General features: G+C 40.1%; 1 protein-coding gene across 1 annotated transcript in view; it reads right to left on the bottom strand.

Moving 5' to 3' along the window:
• The window catches only part of MYL1 (myosin light chain 1), a 32,977-nt gene extending 16,179 nt beyond the window's left edge, over positions 1-16,798 (bottom strand). Inside the window, exon 1 of the mRNA XM_087706433.1 lies at positions 16,526-16,798. Coding sequence (XP_087562559.1) covers positions 16,526-16,648 — 123 coding nt within the window. The 5' untranslated portion in view covers positions 16,649-16,798. The remainder of the gene's footprint in view (positions 1-16,525) is intronic.
• Between the last annotated feature and the right edge of the window lie 3,324 nt (positions 16,799-20,122).

The raw sequence follows: 20,122 nt of genomic DNA, 5'->3' as shown, positions 1-20,122 counted from the left end.
GGGAGTGGTCCTTACTCCCTGTCCTTAGGTCTTTTTATTGAACTGAAGACAGTGACATCAGTGGGAGGACTGGGTGCCAAGCTGGAGCAGCCACTCCCCCTTGGAGAGTTCTGTAGCTTTCTTAGGGCAAAGAGAAGGAAGGATCCATTTCTTGATGGACCTCTGGCATACACTATTTTTAGGACGCTGCAGAGAAGATCGGGCGCTGTTCACAGCTTCGTTGGGCTAGAATTTTGTCAGCGTTTTATCACTCCACAACATAAATGTGGGACACATCTGATATAGTCTACCTGTTTATTTAAGGGACTATTGAGTAGGGATAATAGATCGGCAGCTTGGTTTGGTTTACTCAAGTTTGAACTGGATATGTTTATTCTGGAGAACTGAAATATTGACCAGGGCTGTAACAGAATTCTGTGATGCCCAAAGGGCTGTGACTTAATAGTTAATTAGATCCCATAGATTAGGCCTCCTCCGAGTTTCATCAGCCGGCCAGTGTCGACTGGCAACCACGTGGAGGAGAGCCTTCTCGGTGGCCGCTCCGACCCTCTGGAACGAGCTCCCCGTGGAGATTCGTACCCTCACCACCCTCCAGACCTTCCGCACAGCCTTTAAAACCTGGCTGTCCTGACAGGCCTGGGGCTAAAGACCTTAACCCCACCCGAATTGTATGAATGTTGTGCTTTTAACAATGTATTGTCTTATGTGTTTAACTTGGTTTGTCCTCCCTCCCTTTGAACTGTGAGCCGCCCTGAGTCCCCCCAGGGAAAAGGGCGGCATACAAATAAAATACCTATACCTATACCTAGTTTTCTGCTGCCTTAGAAGACTGCGGGTAGTGCATTTAAAGGAATGAATATGGGGAACCATGTTTAGAAAGAACATAGAGAAGGAACAGTTTGATAGTGGATAGCCATTTCCTTGATCCAGTGGTGGGATTCAGCCAGTTCGCACTACTTCGGGAGAACCGGTTGGTAACATTCTGAACAGTTTGGTGAACTGTTGGAAGAAATCATTAGGGCAGAGAACCGGTTGTTAAATTATTTGAATCCCACCACTGCCTTGATGGCTCCGACTCTTCCTCATACTGAAGGCCCTGCCTAAAATGGACTTGAGCTATGTGTGTAGGGCCTTATAAAGACTTCTTCCCTCTCAACCTCATTCCCAAATGGGAAACAGAATGCCAGGGGCCACAAGATTGTACCTGTAGAAACCACAGGAGGTTTCTTGGTGGACAAATCTAAAGACTGGCCACTGTGGTTGGAGATCGGGGACAAAACCCAGTAGGGTCTCAGGTCTTCTCTTTAGAAACATGAAGTTGAATGCCTGCACTAAATTTGAACACAATAGGAGTAATGCATGCTCATATTATCAATCAAGTGGGATGGAGTGACAAGAGCTAGTATTTGCTCTAGTATGACAAAAAAAAATCATGTCAAATGAGGTTTTGTCCAAAATACATTACGGATGGATGCATTTTATTGATGCACAACTTAATTTTAATCATAGGTGAGAAATTTATAGGTGATAGATCTAATCTTTGCAATGGCTTGCTGGATTAGAAAAGCAACATGAGAAAAAATTTGGTTCCTAGTGTTTTAGGCCAGTGTTTCTCAACCTTGGCAACTTGAAGATGTCTGGACTTCAACTCCCAGAATTCCCCAGCCAGCGAATGCTGGCTGGGGAACTCTGGGAGTTGAAGTCCGGACATCTTCAAGTTGCCAAGGTTGAGAAACACTGTTTTAGGCTACATTTGAAGTGATGCAGCATGAATTGCACAGGTAAACCCACCAGTGGCTGGCCAGGTTAGGTGGTCTTAATAGAATGGACCTTATAAATTCATTTTAGTTTGGCTTTTCATTCTAGTGCCCTGGAGTCCCAAAGGTGACTTTTAGCTGGAGTGAACCTTCTCCCCAACTTCCTCATAAGGATTACAAATAGGGCTGAACAGTGTGGCAAGACCCTGTAAAGTGTGGGCACAGGAAGTGAGAGATAGAACAGAGGTAAAAGCTGCTGACACGGCATAAAAGTAGGATCCTGGGCAGAGCTCGGTTCAGTTCAGATGAGTTCAGACGCTGAACCCGATGCATCCAATAAACCCGTTTCTCTCACTTTCGTGGTCTCAAGTCCTGCTCTTTCATAAGTAGATTACTAACCACAATCTGCTGCAACAGAAGCACCATGTATAAAGTAACTGAAATCTAATCCTCACTCTAAGCCCTTTTGTTTCAAAAACAGACTTCCCATATATTTATAGGCAAAACAGGAACAGCATTTTGCTCCATCACTCCTACATCCCGTTCCTGTATCTGAATAGATGCATGTGGGGTTAACAGTTGATTAAATATGCATCCTTATTCGTACATAATGCCAAGCTTAGTGATCACCTGTATCAGTGATAAACATAGAGCTAACATTGGTTATATGTTGCATTTATCTCCCTGTATTTTAATCCATTCTTACTCAGGTGTGTCCAAATGCATACAATAGCAGTTAGCAATAGCAGTTAGACTTATATACCGCTTCATAGGGCTTTCAGCCCTCTCAAAGCGGTTTACAGAGTCAGCATATCGCCCCCACAGTCTGGGTCCTCATTTCACCCACCTCGGAAGGATGGAAGGCTGAGTCAACCTTGAGCCGGTGAGATTTGAACCGCTGAACTGCAGATAACAGTCAGCTGAAGTGGCCTGCAGTACTGCACCCTAACCACTGCGCCACTTCGGCTCATACATAATGCTTGGCATTAACTAGGAAACTATAGCATGGCTTACCATGTAATATGAATATGCTTATATTCTTTATATGTATGGGATTCTTTATATCCCCAAGCAATGAAGGAATTGGCTTAATGTACTTACATTAAAGCTCCCTATTTTTTTCCTAGAATCAAGCTGTAAACACACCCATTAATGGTCTTTGTGTTGACTATAAAATCAAACATGCAAACTGAGTAATCATTTCCAATTTCTAGGCCTAGGTAAGCAAGCCTAAGGGGTATGCCTTCAATTTGGCAAGCTTTGGAGTTCCACAAAATGAAACAGGTTCTTGATGAAGAAACTCAAATCAAACCAAGAGCATAATGACACTTCAAGAGGAGCAATTTAATGAAAGGTAGGAATTGTATCTGCAGCATCCCTCACACTTTGAATTCTCCAAGATAGTCCTGGGAGGAATATGTTAGGTGATTGACAGATCTATCTTCCTAATCCCAAAGAAGGTGAAAAATTAAACTTTTAAACAGGCACAGACTCTTTAAAAACTAATTATTAGTTTTTCTAACCAAGTCTATTTATTTTTCTAACACTGATGAGGATTCATTGAGAATTACTGAACCTCCAAACTTCAATCCTTTCCATGAAAACTAAACACACTTTTGATGATTTCCCAAGCTCATCATTAGGAGTCTGAATTGCTTCATTTCCTAAATCTGACATATGTCATGCAAACATTTGGAACTATCAGGTATCATTTAAAGTAAAAGTACAAAGATAAACAGAAACAGCAACAAAGATTGTCAAGTCTGATTTTCTAAGCGGAGTGTCTTTCAGTATAAATATTGTATTTCAAAATAAGATAAGTCCACTCGACTACTTGCCACACTTCCCTTGCAGATTCTACCACATGGGATTTGGCATATTTTTATGGCTCCAGGTATTCTGCCAGAAGGAAATCAGGGATAGGAACTGGAAGCAGAACATTTCCTTTCTAACAATTTACTTACATTGCTTTTCTCAGTCTTGAAAATTTTCAGAAGCTATCAATTAATAGCTTGTATGTCTAGTACTTAAACATGGAGAGGCAGATCAAGCATTAAAGAAAGCAATTTTCACTAATGTTCCATTGATTAATATTAAAATATTAACTAATAATTTAAAACCTTGCTAAGAATGGATTGAGAAAAAAAAATAAACCTTACCTTAAATAGATTCATTAAATTTTTTTACAAAATCATTTTTGGCTGTCACAGCTAACAGAACGTTAAACAGAAACTGTTTAAAAATAAACCAAAAAGGCCTTTGCTTTCTCTAATGCACAGTGGCATAATCATAAAATGTCACATTTATAGAAGAAGGATAGAATGTTCATCCCTATTCTGGCGAACCCATTTTATATTTCAGTTCTCATTTTTATTCTATCACGAGTTAATGAATTCAGCAAAAAAAAAAAAATTGCTATTAATGAATGGGTGAGGAGAAATTCTGCGCCAAGCAAATAACAGTTTACCAAGTTTTTTACTTGTTGGGTCACAGGAGATGATCTCCACTATATGAAAGAAAGAAAGAAGGAAGGAAAGAAAGAAAGAAAGAAGGAAGGAAGGAAGGAAGGAAGGAAGGAAGGAAGGAAGGAAGGATGGAAAGACTTTGGATTGAATGCTATTGAAATGGTCTATGGCAGTGTTTCTCAACCTTGGCCACTTGAAGATGTCTGGACTTCAACTCCCAGAATTCCCCAGCCAGCATTCGCTGGCTGGGGAATTCTGGGAGTTGAAGTCCAGACATCTTCAAGTGGCCAAGGTTGAGAAACACTGGTCTATGGAGATTCTCAGCCATCCAATTCGTGGTTGTACCACAAGTGATTTTTCAAGAGACAACTGGACTTCTTTTGTTTTGCAATGCTGTGATTGCACAGGGTGGTTCTGAAGAAAGAACCCTCCATAACAAGGTCACTGCTGTAAAAAGCGTCTCTCCCTGTGACTCAGCCTCAGCAGATTGAAAGGCATGATGTTGGCTTTGACTCATCACTCCTCTCCCCCCCCCCCACCCTCACTCTATGGCTGATGCCACCATGGCTAATGCGGAAAAGCTGCAGAGAATATTGGCTGAGTTGCCTTTGAAGGAGACCTTGTTGACCTCTGCTGGCCGTAACAGCTGGTTGCAGGCAGATCTTGCTGCCTGGAGGTCCACTTTTGAGGGACAAGCGAGTGCTTGTTGGAGAATATGATTGAAGAGATAACTCTTTAGGAACAAATTAATCATCATCAGACCAGGACTTCCAAAATTCATAAAAAGGAATCCATTGTTTTAAAGCAGAAGGGCCATGCTTCTCTTCACTGTATTTACAGTAGCAGATGGGAGGGAACCTTGATGCAAATGACTCAAGTTCTTTCTCAAGTAAATTGCTTATTACACAATAAATGAATAGTCAACTATGCTGACTTCCTATTTATGGTTGCTATATTTGTTGCTAATGGGGGCTGCATTTGCGTGGCACACTAGTTGCCAAGATTCATTCACATATAGAACCATGCCAGAGGTGGGTTCCTACCAGTTCGCACCTATTCGGTAGAACCGGTTCGTCAAATCTACCGAACCGGTTAGAAGAGGTTCTACCAGTGGACCCGGAAAGCAGGCCACACCTACAGAAGAGCTTCCAAACTGTTTTGAAACCCACCACTGGTCCTTGGATATGATTATTCTACACTATCATGCTCATATTTATAAAACTCAGTGCCTCTGTGAAAGGTAAGGATGACTACTGCGTTTGTGGTGCAATCAGAACATTGCGTGTGTTGAAGTTGTTTTACCGCAAACCAAAGATGCCTTTTAAAAAACAAGTTTACATCCTATTCTTATGCATGCCAGTGCTGCGTGTGAGGTAATTTAAGGTGGTTCTGACAAGTGTCATCGGCATCTTCATATCCGGTCACATGGGTGGCAAGCCACTCCCATCCGGTCACATGGGTGGCAAGCCACTCCCACAAAGGAGGCCACACCCACAGAGTAGGTTCGAACAATTTTTGAAACCCACCACTGAACCATGCATTAACTATACTGCCCAGATTTCCATAATACATGAATTACCCAAACTAATAGAGTCCTTTCTAGTCTACAAAGAGGATGAGGAAAACCATGATATGATGGCTATCAATTTTGAGGCGTTAATACAATTGCTAGTGCTTCGTGCCACTTAAAATAATAATACTTTTGTCCAATATTCAGTTATAAAGCCAGAAATTCCACCTAGAAACATATCTAAAGTCCACTTTTAAGTATGCCCTTATTTCTAAGGTTAGCAACAGAGGCAGCAGCATCTAATGCAATTTCTACAAAAGACTAGTTTTTATTTTGCAAAGATGCAAATTATTGCTGGCCTGTTCTGGACTGCTAAGAGCTGGGCAAGTTTTGCAAAAGGTAAGAGAAAGATCCACCTTTTTTTTCTGACCAAAACTTCCTCACTTGAACATTCACATAGTTGCCACTGAAAATGGAGACTTGATCGTAGTGGATTTGCTAATATCACAAAAATATAACATGGGTTTTTATGTAGGTTCCGGTCTCACAATATAAAAAAGCCCTGTACACAAAATAATTCTGGGGAGTGACCCCCTACCACTGTGAATACCTATAGTACATTTCCTACAACTAGCCATCCATACTGGTGGAATGCATGCAAATGTTTTACCTTCCAATGGTTTGTATGTTTTTAGTAGCTCAGCCTACAGTCAAGGAGCACAGTAAAAATAAACTCTAGAATGTTCTACTTACTGGCAATAGTTGTATACCAGTGAAATAGAACTTAAACTAATAGCCATCTAATGCTGCGTACAAAAGGATTCCACATGTCTACATCAACTTGGGCTCTGAGAGACCTCAGGGTCAAGCATCAGAGATGCAAACATATTGTCATTATCATCTTGAGAGAAAAACTGGTTACATTCTGAAGTCCAGTGGTCTCCAACCTTGGCAACTTTAAGACTTGTGGACTTCAACTCCCAGAGTTCCTCAGCCTCAGTTGAAGTCCACAGGTCTTAAAGTTGCCAAGGTTGGAGACCACTGTGTGTAGTCCACACAGCTTATTTAAAATTTGTGATCAGACTTGAGTTCTAAAGAGGTGTTACTAAATCCTCAGATAATTTCACCAGTCTTGGATTAGCCTCAAATGCTACTCAGAAGCTTCAGTTTCTTCCCATTCTTATTTTTGTCAGATAAATACAAAAGTACAATGTACGATCGCTGATGCAACCAAAATTATATGAAGTTATATTTGATAATGATGTTGGCAATTTTATGGTGTTAGTGCTGTACGAATTAATAATTCAAATATTAATCAAATCAATACAGAGAATCAAAACTTATATATTACTATACATATTCTGGAAGGCTCTCTTCTAGTTACTTGAGTGTCTTCTCATATATTTTAGCAAGATTGGGTTTTCAGGACCTGAAATAATATTTTGTTGTTAGACTAACCTTTCTCCTCTTCTTCTTCGCTATTATGAATTGTTTGTCAGTGCAATTTATTTCCTTACCTTCTCTCCTGATGCCATTTGCTATTCCTTCAGCAAGGACCTGACTGAGTCATAATAAATGCAGCAGTTAATAAAATGATCAAAGTAAGCAAAGATCCATAGGTACAATCGCATGCATAAATATTATTCTGCTTCAACCCAGACCGTTAATCAAATATCGTGCAAAAGCTAATGCGGTGTTTGCTTTAAGAGAGTCTTTCCTAACCAAGTTGCGCCAGTTTCTATGACGGACATGAGTTTAGAGAAGATCACTTAAAATTGTGGAGGTACTTATGTGCTGCTAACATTCATCAAGAACAATCTGCTGCCAATCACCTCCAATAGACCGATCAGATCCCACAGATTAGGCCTCCTCCGAATTCCATCCGCCGGCCAGTGTCGACTGGTGACTACCCGGAGGAGGGCCTTCTCTGTGGCTGCTCCGGCCCTCTGGAACGAACTCCCCGTGGAGATTTGAACCCTCACCACCCTCCAGGCCTTCTGCAAAGCCCTTAAAACCTGGTTATTCCGACAGGCCTGGGGCTAAAGAGCTTCTGCCCCCGCTTCTCGAATGGTATGGTTGTTGTGTGTTTTTAAATTGTGTATTGTTTGTTTGTCTTTTTATCCCCTGTTTGTACCTCCTTTCCTTGACTGAGTTGTGAGCCGCCCTGAGTCCCCTTCAGGGGAAAAGGGCGGCATATAAATGAAATAAATCCTAATCCTAATCCTAACAGCCTTCTGCTGCCCAGTGCTTTCTGATACTAGACTATAATGTCCATATTCTGCAGCCAAACCACCGTTAGCTGAAGTTAATGAATTGTAGTTTGGAAGTTTATTAGCATTTCTATGCCGCCCACTCCCAGGGGGACTCTGGGCGGCTTACAGACAACCAGGGAATATAAAAATTAAAAATAGAAATACAGTTATTAAAAATTACACAACATACATACCACTTAAAATGGGGCTGGATACTGATCAACAGCCCCAGGCCTGCCGGAACAGCCAGGTCTTAGTAGCTTTACGGAAGGCCGGAAGAGTAGTGAGGGTCCGGATCTCTACGGGGAGATCATTCCATAGGGCCGGGGCAGCAACAGAGAAGGCCCTCCCCCAGGGGGTCACCAGCCGACATTGACCCGCCGACGGCACCCAGAGGAGGCCCAATCTGTGTGACCTTATCGGTCTTTGGGAGGTAGGCCAATATATGTGGAGGCTGCAAGATTGGAACAGCTGACTTAGAGATTTAATTGTGGGCTCCCGCATTGATGTTATTTTATCTAACATGTTCAGGGGGAAAAATGCCCTAAATGATAACTTCTTTGTTTTATGGTGTTCATCTATACATGGCATGCTTACTTTAAAAATAGATCTCATAGTAATTTTATACATATGTTCCAAGGGACAAATGTGATCTAACACAATAACCCACAGTAATCTCATCTATCAGGGCTTAGAAAGTGTACTTTCTATGTTATTATACCTGCTTTCTGGAACAGCATCTAACGGTGGTTGATATGGCTTAGTCCTGATGAAGTTCAAAAAAAATCACTGAAAACCTGGCTATTCTCCCAGACCTTGAGAAAGGTTGCGGTGCTGATATCCTGTTGGATTTTTAAAAATCTATTATGTACCTATTTTGGGGAGAGGGGGGGGACCTGTATGTTCTATGTTCTTACAGGTGATTCTTGCTTGAAAATTTGCAAAGTAACAGATGCTTATAGACAGAGTTTGGTTCTGAGTGACTCAAGATTGACTCAGCCTTCCATCCTTCCGAGGTTGGTAAAATGAGGACCCAGATTGTGTGGGGCAATATGCTGACTTTGTAAATGACTTAGAGAGGACTGTAAAGCACTACGAAGTGGTATATAAGACTAAGTGCTATTGCTGTTGCTAAATGTATACATACATATACATAAACATACATAGACATATGCAATAATCACATTATTTCCTGTAAAGCAATCCATTTTCAGAGCTAATTTGAACCGCCAATTTTTCAAAGGCTACTTCATGATCTCATTGCATTGAAAACTATCCCCAAAAGGACCCTCAGATTCAAAATAGGAAATACAGACCACAGTTTTTAGGCGCTGCCAGGGATAAAGAATTCTGATCTTCTAAGACTTTTGATATGAGGGCATTTGCATCCTGTTTTATCCCACCAAGGAAATTGAGTGACATACAATAGTTTGCTCAAAGGGATCTGCGAAGTTAACAGCTGAACTGAATGGTGAAATCTGAACTTTCAATCTATCCCGCTGGTCCTGTTAGCAAAGCATACCTCAACTCCCAAGTGAAGTATCTATAACTTAGGGTTGATTTACTTTTGAATATCTTTCAAAACTACCAAGCAATTCGTAGGTTCAACAGGAATTGTTGCCCGTTATTAGCCTCACATCGGTTACCCTTACAGCAACCTGGATATATTAAAAATTCTTTCTGAATTGATGTCGATTTGTCTTTGGTCCCCCGTTTTTAGGGTTGGAGAAGAGAAGGCAAAGTTCAGGAAAAGGTGGCTCCTAAAATCAACTATTTAATTATTTATATTCATTCAGTGGTCAAATATGAGTTTCCCTTTATGAGTCATGGTCTTAATATTATATGATTGCCATGAAGATGCTTTTTTGCTTTTGTGTGTTAGTGTGTGTGTGTATATGTGTGTGTGTGTGATGCATTTAATGAGGAGCAGGATACAATATCAAACATTAGAAGGCCTGGCTCCTATGCTCCTACAGTCTGATTTTTAATTATATCAGTACTGCCATATTCTATTATGCTTTAAGATTTTGAGGACCTTGTAATATTACCTACTCAAGTTATTAAACGTCACCCTATCTTCTATGTTGCTTCTCCAGTGAAATATCTGTATATGTTGATAACGTCAAACCAAAGGCCGTTTATTAAGAGCCGAGGTGGTGCAGTGGTTAGGGTGCAGTACTGCAGGCCACTTCAGCTGACTGTTATCTGCAGTTCAGCGGTAGCTAAGGCAGAACTACAATTCATGCCTCCTCTTTTCTAGACACTACATCAAACTGGCTTTCATTTAATGCATATTAAGCAGGAATTTGTTTATTGTCATTTAGTCCAGGAGTTTTCAAACACTGAGGTTCTGTGATGCTTCCGTGGCACGACAAAACCGCGCCCGTCAAAAGAGCGGTGATAAAATTGCGTCGCTAAAGCCGCGATGTCATCACCGCGCGTCATCACCGCCGCGACAACAGCGCGGCAACAGAAGGGCGCTTTAAAACGGCGCCGCTGCAGAAAGCAGATTTCAATTAAGGTAAGGGTTAGGATTAGGTTTAGGGGTTTGTTTTAGGGTTAGGTTTAGGGTTAGGGTTAGGATTAGGTTTAGGGTACTGACTGCTTGGGAATGCGCGGATTTGCCCTCCGCGATTATGTCATCGCGGTAGGGTCGCGTTTTTCCTTAGCGCTTCAAACGGCGCGAATTAGTCTTCTCGCTTATGTCTCCGCGGATAAGGGCTTCGCGGATTTGTGGTGGAACCGATGCTTCTCTCCCTTATCCCAAATGATTACTCTTCTACTTATGACCAGTCACTTGGTTCCATTCCAAGTGACAATGGGCCTCCTCGGGGCTTCGTATGCCCTGAATTTGAAGATCCAATGGCTGGGAACAGGATTGCATTTGGGACACTCAGTAACTGAATCACATTTAAGCTGTTTGCAGCATCCTGTGGTCACGTGGCTGCAATTTACAGTTTTTTTTTTTGCTGGAAACCAGTGTTTTCTTCAGTTTCCGGCAGAAAATGCCCATTGCAGACAATGGGTTTGCTTAATAAATATGATGTTTGCTCAACGACCATGGTTTTTGCTGTACGACTCTGGCATTTGCTTAATGACCACTGCAGAAAAGGTCATAAAATCAGGAACAGACATATATACGGTGCTTAATGACCAGCATGACTTATGACAGTAATGCTGGACTCAATTATGGTTGTAAGTCAAGGACTACCTGTATTTCACCAATGTTAGAGTTGGGAAAGGAATACAATCTGAAAAACCAGGAATATTGGTAGCCCTTGACTTACAATCATAACTAAGCCCAGAATTATAAGTTGTTAAGAGGGCCACTGCATAATTGCAACTGATTTCCTACATGGCCTAGGACCCGGATATCTACGAGACCGTCTTCTGCCGCATACCTCCCTAAGACCGATAAGATCGCACAGGATGGGCCTTCTCCAGGTACCATCAGCTGGACAATGCCAGCTGGCGGCTCCCCGGGGGAGGGTCTTCTCTGTTGCCGCTCCGGCCCTATGGAACGAGCTACCCCCAGAGATCCGGACCCTACCCACTCTCATGGCCTTCCGAAAAGCTATCAAAACCTGGCTTTTCCAGCAGGCCTGGGGCTGTTGACCTCTTGATTGAGGTCCAACCCCACTTAGACTGGGTGCATGTTGGGTTTCTTTTAATTTGCTGTGTCTTATTTGTTTTAATCCTTTTTAATATTTCTTATTTCTGTAAGCCGCCCGGAGTCCTCCGGGATTGGGCGGCCTATAAATTCAATAAATGGAAATGGAAATGGAATGGAATTTCATAACCTTTTGTGCATGGTCATTAAGCAGATATGGCAGTCATTAAATCAACACATTGTACCCAATGGTATTTTTTGTCTGAAATTGGAAATAATTGTTGGTAACGTGCAGTGGCATGACTAAGGAAGGCTGCAATGGTGATAAATGTGGGTCAGTTGCCAAGCACCCAAAGTGCTACCATGTGACTATATGTGGCAGCTATCAAAACTTTGAATCAAGGTCATATGTACCCTTGGGAAGGTCCATTGTAATTTTATAGCAATAGCAGTCAGACTTATATACCGCTTCATAGGGCTTTCAGCCCTCTCTAAGCGGTTTACAGAGTCAGCATATCGCCCCCCCCCCCCCCCCCCCAGTCTGGGTCCTCATTTCACCCACCTCGGAAGGATGGAAGGCTGAGTCAACCTTGAGCCAGTGAGATTAGAACCGCTGAACTGCAGATAACAGTCAGCTGAAGTGGCCTGCAGTACTGCACTCTAACCACTGTGCCACCTCGGCTCATTTTGAATGGTCACTAAGTGATCTGTCTTAAGTTGAGGAATACTATATAGATAGATAGATAGATAAGATAGATAGATAGATAGATAGATAGATAGATAGATAGATAGATAGATAGATATAGAGAGATAGAGATAGAGATAGAGATATAGGATAGATAGATACAGATATAGATAGATAGATTAGATAGATATAGATATAGATAGATAGATTAGATAGATAGATAGAGATATATAGATAGATAGATAGAGATAGATAGATAGATAGATAGATAGATAGATAGATAGAGTATAGTATAGTATAGTATAGTATAGTATAGTATAGTATAGTATAGTATAGTATAGTATAGTATATATATATATCCTTTCCTCCCAGCTCCCTGCCAAAGCCATTCCCCACAAACTCTATTGCTACATTCTGCAGAATTGCTCCAAGGTTTCTAAGATGAAATGAAAGGCTATTTTCAGGACAGAACCTACGTCTTACATGTCGAAGGTTCTTGATTTAACTCCTCCACATGAACCCGAGCAAGGCTCAAGCTTAAACAAAACCAGGAAAGATTCCTGTTCAGAGAACTCATCGGTATCTACCGGTTGACCCCAAAGGGCGTATCCCTCTGCTGACGTGTGAATTTTGGAAGCCCTGATCTGGTGGTCCTACTTCTTATCTGTATCTTTTAAAGAGAATTGATCTGTGTCATGTTTGAAAAATAACAAGGAAAGATGCTGCACTGAGCTGCATCTCAGGTCTGCTTGATTTTTGGATGTATTCATTACCACCACTGTTGTGTACCTTTGAAAGCATCTCCATAGACATATAATTAAACATTCCTGATGTTTAAGATCAGCAAAATGTGCAATATGAAATAGCCTTCAATTTTATTCAGCAAGGGGTACTATAAAAAAAAACATTCAGAAAAAAAAAACTTTGCAAGCAACAAAATGTCTGTTGATGTAAATTAAAATAAAACATAAGAAGGTATTATGTATTCTGTATAAAAATTAAACAATTCGAAACATTTTCTTCTGCTCATGTAACATTTTATCCTGTCTGTTTATTACCTGCATTCTTTTAAAAATGTGAGCTGAAATTAATAATTTTGCTCATGTATTTTCTAAGAAAATATTTTTTTTAGAAACGAATAATTAAAATTTCTAGTGAAATAAGATTAACTATTTATTTGCAGTTCAGAAAATCAACAAGCTGTAAAGTTGGCAGGGACCACAAGGAGCAGCTAACCCAAAAATGTAGAACTCATAACTTCTGTAAGTAGAATACAGAACAGAATACAGAATAACAGAAATAAAAGAAACAAGCTTGGAGAAAAACAGAATAACAGTTGGAAGGGACCTTGAAGATCCTCTCGTCCAACCCACTGCTCAGTTTAGAAACTGCATACCCTTCTCTTAGTAAGTACACACTATTCTGCTGTGCAGATATTACCAATATAATGTTTTCTTTACATTTAAATGAAATATAATATCTCAGAAACACGAGGATCACTTACCCAAAGGAAAGGTGCAGAAGCAGAATAAAATAGTGTAAAGGTTCAGCTAGATCCATCCTATCAAGCGTGAACCTCTAGCAAAAGCTGTATTCTCAGCTGTCAAAACTACGCTCTGTGAGAATGAGATGGTGGCTTTAGCCTGACCACCTTCAGTCTGAATGGAAAAGTCCCTAGAATTGTCCTCATCTGATTTAACCTCAGCCAAACCCCCTTACTTGTAGTAATGCTCTGAGTAATGTAAGTAATGAACGTGACAAGCATTTTATTCGTTTGAGATGGTTCCTGGATTTGAAAGCAGTCCTCAGATTTAATCGTTGGCATTGCAATAATCTCAGGAGGTGACCTTGGCCCAGTGAGTAGATTGAAGCTTCAGTTTCAGGGATAAGAGTACTCAACTAACTATAGAGGTATTGTGAGGATAGGATATGAGCTACTTAAATTTAAAAAATATATGAAGAAATACTTTGGGCTGTGATACACGAGCAGGATATGTTGGAAACCATATTGAATTGTTTCCAAAGATATGAATTCATTTTATCTGTAAATGAAAAATCCATATTTTTTTCACATCTAGTTTTATTAGAAGCTATTTAGATATATTTAGATATTTAAGCTTGACTCTTTAAGAAGAAGAGTATCCATATAGGCCTTTTGTTTTGTCAATGGGATTGGAAATGTGGATTATATGGACTTTTGTTTGGAAAACTGATGATTTTAGGTAAGTAATTTTCTTCCTGCCTCAGCAACATTCTTCTTTGTATATATAAAAGAGAAAGATAGCAATTACTCATTTAGAGTTGTCATACTCCTGAGAGAATGCGCACAAAATACTTCCAGCACTTGAAACAATACACAAATACCACATTGTATAAATGTTTGCATAGTTTGTTTTGATTCAGCCACCCTCCCTCAACATAAATAAGAATGTGCTTTTTGTAAGTATGTGTGCATGCTCAGGCAATGTAATTTGGTAGAAGGTAAGTCTTTCTTGTTCCCGTCACTGTGAATTCACCCATGCCCTTAGAAAAAATTACCTGAATTAGAAACACACTGTCCAATCTAACAGAAAAGATCTGTTTGGGTGCAGCATGACTGAAATTATAGCATTCTATTTTTCAGATGATAAATATTCTATTAGTGATATTTGTGTGAAGCTAAATTAGCCAGAGTCACTAGAATTGAAAATACTATTTCATTCTAATGCATTAACACATACAGCTATTAAACGAATGTAAATTACTTTTGCAAGAGATCAAGTCTGCCTTCTTCTTCATAATCCACTATGCAAGAGCTAATTCAATTGTAAATAAAGAAAAATTGCCTTAGTTGGGCCAGTTGTATTTTTTTTTTCAACTTTAGTGTTTCCCTTTTTAAAATATCCAGTGGCTCTAGTATGAGTTTCTTTACTGAACTATAAATCATTACATCTGAAAACCTTTTTTGGGGAAATTAATTTGCATTTAAGATTGCAATTTTAATCACGACATCTATTAATGCTTATTTTCAAGTAAACGTATAGGAATGTAATTATAAAACATAACTATCCATTTAAATGTGCTAGAATTTATTAGACAGATAGAAGGGTTCATATGAGAACCTAAGGAAATTCTTCCTCCCCTTTCCATTATTTCCTAATCTACAGGTTTCCATATTAGGTAAGATTTCTTAGGTAGAGTGTCCTAAATTGGAGCCTGATAAAATCAAAATGCCAGGCGGTGGAGAATGACTCTGGACTTAGGGCCACTCAAGGAATCTCTCCTTCTGGCTCCATTCCAAAGTCAGACCTCCTTGCTTCTCCAGTGTTGCAAGACATGCTCAACTGTGATACATCAGACAATAATTATGATTTATTTCCCCATGCAAAATCCCAAAGGTAGTTCATGCTAACTTTGAAAACAAAGAAAGCCCACAGAAATATTAGTTAACCACTTCAAAGCAAGATGCAAATTGTGAACAAAGGAAAAAAAATTTGTAGTCACTGAAACATTTCACTGTATATCCCAGTCAATGATGAGCATCCACGTTTCTTCCAATTTAACTATGAAAAGTATTGAATTGAGTTGCTATTTTTCTTAGGGGAAAACATTAAATACGTCCAGAAATAATGAATAAGTGGCTCCTTAGTGTATATAAAATGAGTTCTGGATGAATTTTAGGAAGAATAAACATTCCTTAGATTTAATTTTATTGATTAAAAAAGCCGGTGAATTTTCTTGGTAACATGGGTTTTATTCCACCATATAGGCTCATGCAAATTTAACCAAGAAGAGTGTAAACCAAAGGCCAAATTGAAATGGTTTAAATATCAATATTTGTTTTTTTTTAAAAAATTACTGTAATTGGCTACTAAGATCATGTTTCTGTACACTTAAGATAAAGCTACTGAAATACGGTATTTTGTGTGTGTGTGTGTGTTTATTGTGTGTTTATTAGTTTTGTATGCCGCCCACTCCCGAAGGACTCCGGGCGGCTCACAATAAACAGGGAAAGGGAAATAAATAAGACAATACAAAGAATTTAAAGATTTTGTTGTAGCTTAGAAAACAAAACAGTGTGTGTCTGTGTGTGTGTGTCTGTGTGTTCCTGCAAAAGAGAGGGAAGAAGCATCTTTTCTCTGCTAAATCAGTTCCCTTAATGATCGCAAGCAATAAATAAGTATCTCCCAGGTATGAATTTGGGCTTCTATAATTCCCTCTGCTCTTTGATGGAGGATGCTTTTCAGTGACTGCCCAATCTGTTTACCTTGATGCTGGAGAGATCAATTGCTGGTTCCTTGGGTGGTGCTGGCGCTGGCGCTGGGGCAGGGGCTGGTGCAGGAGCGGCTGCGGGCGCAGCTGGTTTCTTAACGTCTTTCTTTGGTGCCATTTTCTTTCCTTTTCTTTTTTAAATTAAAAAAAAAAAGAGAGAGAGAGATCCCACCCCAAAAGCCTTGGAGAGATTCCTGGGTGTGAGGAGCAGTGAGTGGTCAGGATGACTCCAGCCCAATGACTTGGAGGGAGACCCAGAGCGTTAAGCACCACGAGGGCATATATATATATATATTTCACTTAGTGCCTAATACAATCTTGACACTTGCAGCTGGATTGGACAGCCTGCTACTCGAGGGGGATGTCATTCTGAGACAGGCTATAAATGGAAGATAAGAGGGCCAGGGCTTCGTGAGATTCAAGGGAACTTCGGTGCCCTTTAAAAAGGAGATAAAAAATGAAAAACCTCCTGTGCATTTTTGCAATAGGTGGAAAGGAGGGGGAAATATGACAAAAACAATTCCAGTCTCCCTGGAATTTTGACGGACACCTTTTTTTTTTTAATGTCGGAATGACAGTTTTGCTGCTGTTAATCTTATTCCCCATGTCTCTGTGTCCTTGTGAGTCGGATTGAGTTTCCAGAAGGAATGTTGGCTTTAAGGGTTGGGAAACGAATCACAGGTTCATCTCCTTCTTCTCCCTCTGCGGTCCCTCATTCCTTCACATCCGTGCCCCACCTCTTCCCTTCGCTCCTCCTCTGTTTCTTTACTTTGCGAGGAGAAAGTGATGATCCAGCAAAGAGTTAGAGGGAGTGTTTAAAAATAAAAGTAGACGTATAAGGAAAGCGTGTTTTGGTTTAGCCAGAGTGTTTCCTTCACCAGTTCCATGATTCTTCCATCTGTTCTTATTCTTCACATATTCATCACACAGGCTTGACAGTAAAGCTTGATCTAAAAGCCAAAAGCTCTTCCTTTTTATTCAGTGTTGGGTGTTTATTGGCTGACATAACCACGTCCAATCTATAAAAGCAGCAAATAGGCTATCTGTTACTCCAGAAAAGACCGGATTTTTTTTTTTTTCTCATCTGTAACGCGAACTGGCTCTCAATCAAGAGCCGTCTTCCTTTTATCTCTGATTTAACAGTCAGTCTTCCACCTCCTACTTATCTTTTCTCATTTCCAGTCTCACAGAGACGTTTCCTCTTCTTTTCCAGAGCAAGTGAGTCTTTAAGCTTTGATTAATCACCTCCGTTTTATTCAGAAAAGGAACCTGAGTCCTATTTTCAGTGAAATAACTGCTAGATCCAGCATATTTCTGAATCCATAGCCAATTTATTTTATACCTGACGCTGAAAATCATTTATGCGGATTTTACAAACCCAGCATTACCTTTACATAATAATACAGGTATTAAAAATGTAAATGCATATACAAATATTTTATATCTCCGTGTGGTATAGGTTGGAATATAGTCAACAAAGGATTCCTCTCAGGCTCAGATTATCCTTCATATTTATGTGAAGTTCCAGCTTTCTGAAGAAGGCTCTAATGCTGGAAATGTAGAAGAAAAGGAGGAAATCAAGATTGATGGACTCACAGTTGCAATAAATGAATCCTTGGAAATCCTGAAAGATCAGGACAGAACACCATGGAAAAAGTCTGTCAGAGCGGTAGCTAAGAGTCAGCACCAAATTGATGAAACATATGAATGAATCGGTTCCACCACAAATCCGCGGTAGACTAAAGCGCGCTTGACGAAAGTACGTACGTGACGTCATCACAGCGCGACGAAAACGGCACGCTGTGAGCGGTAAATTTAAAATTAACGCGAAAACCTTACCCTAACCCCCCCAAACCTAACCCTAAACCTAACCCTAAACCTAACGCTAACCCTTAACCTAACCCTAAACCTAACCCTAACGCTTAACGTAACCCTAAACCTAACCCTAACCCTTAACCTAACCCTAACCCTAACCCTAACCCTAACCCTAACCCTAACCCTTACCTTTATGTGAATCAGCTTGCTTTAATTTAATTTTAATTTTAATTTAATTTATTTTTAATTTTATTTGTCGCGCTGCTGCTGATGTCACGTATGCGCTTTGATCGGGCGCGCTTTAGTGGACCGCGGTTTTGACGGGTCACAGAATAAATCAATCAGTCAGAACTCAACCAAATTGTAAATGATATTAAAACATCTTTCCTACAAACCACTAAATTCTTGTCATTAAACACCCCCCTACATACATACTACATACAGTAGGTGATATGTGTTTGTCCTTTCCCCAAGGGCCTGTGTAAAACAGTTTAAGGCACAAGAGAAGTTAAATATCCTGCAAATGGCAGAATGGGAGTTGTCCGTACACACAAACTGAATAAAATCTCACTGCAACCTTTTCAGTCAACAGTTGGCTCCTGACAGCTCATTCCACAGGTCACATGGATAGAGGCGTCTCATGAATGAGTAAGGAAAGTGGCGGGTTCTCTGAGAGATCAAGGAAAGGCGAAATCTGGAGTTCTAACCTGAATGACATAGCATGATGTCTGAATTTAATGGTGGATTATCCCACAAACTAGGATTAAATAAACAGTGGAAAAGGAGGGGGAGTGAATCTAGCTAAAACTATCTCTTTCTTTCCACCCCCCAATGACTAAAGCTCAGCTATCAATTTGTACTTTTAACTGTCATCTAGTGATTAGTCAAGAGTAATTTTTCTTCCAAACTTGACAACTTTAAGATGTGTGTGGACTTCAAGCCCCAGAATTCCCCAGACAGCAATCTTGTTGCCGAGTTTGAAAAACAATATCCTGGCAATCTGTGACTGACAACATTGTGGATGTGGACAAAGCCTGCATTTTTAAGCAGATGCGGATAACTCGCTAAGATGCAGACATGTTTAATCTGTCTATAGCAATTCAAAATCCCTATTTATTTCTTTGGCAGACTGCAAATAACCGCGCTGGAAATTACCGTATACAGCGGAAGCTTTCCGGAAGTTTTCCCCGTTTCGCTCAAAGCAAACACTGCATTGAGAAGGGATAATATTGCATTTAGTGACTGACTCTCTTCATGACCCGATGTGCTTCAATTTGCCAGGGTCAGTAACTTTTTTTTTTGAGTTTTTGCAAGCTCATACTTGTGTCATCAGTACAAGTAGACATCTTGTCTTCCACTGGCCTCTTTTTAAAAATACCTTCAATGTCTCCAAAGATCAGGGGCTTCTCCCGCGACTCTTGCCTTCACATTATGTAACCAAAATATTTAGGTTTAGGTTTATTAGATTTATATGCCACCCTTCTCCCAAGGACTCAGGGCAGCGTACAACATTAAAAGAAACACATAATACAAAAGTTAAAAAAAAGATTAAATAGAATATCCCAAACCCAATTAAAATTGACAATGACATTTTTTTTAAAAAAAAAATTGAATTAAAATTAACAGTGATCAATAATTTATTTTGTTTTGTTCAGGCCAGGCTGGCTTGCTGGAAAAGCCAACTTTTTAGGGTGCTTTGGAAGGACCGGAGGTCGGGGATTATACGAAGCTCCGGGCTTCGGTATGTGGGCGTTAATTTATGCTTTATTAGTCCTTT

Source organism: Thamnophis sirtalis, unplaced genomic scaffold (genome assembly GCF_051295495.1).
Source record: "Thamnophis sirtalis isolate CommonGarterSnake01/CBP01778 unplaced genomic scaffold, rThaSir2_p1.2 scaffold_1, whole genome shotgun sequence".
Lineage (NCBI taxonomy): Eukaryota > Metazoa > Chordata > Lepidosauria > Squamata > Natricidae > Thamnophis > Thamnophis sirtalis.
This window is presented reverse-complemented; position numbering and strand designations above follow the sequence as displayed.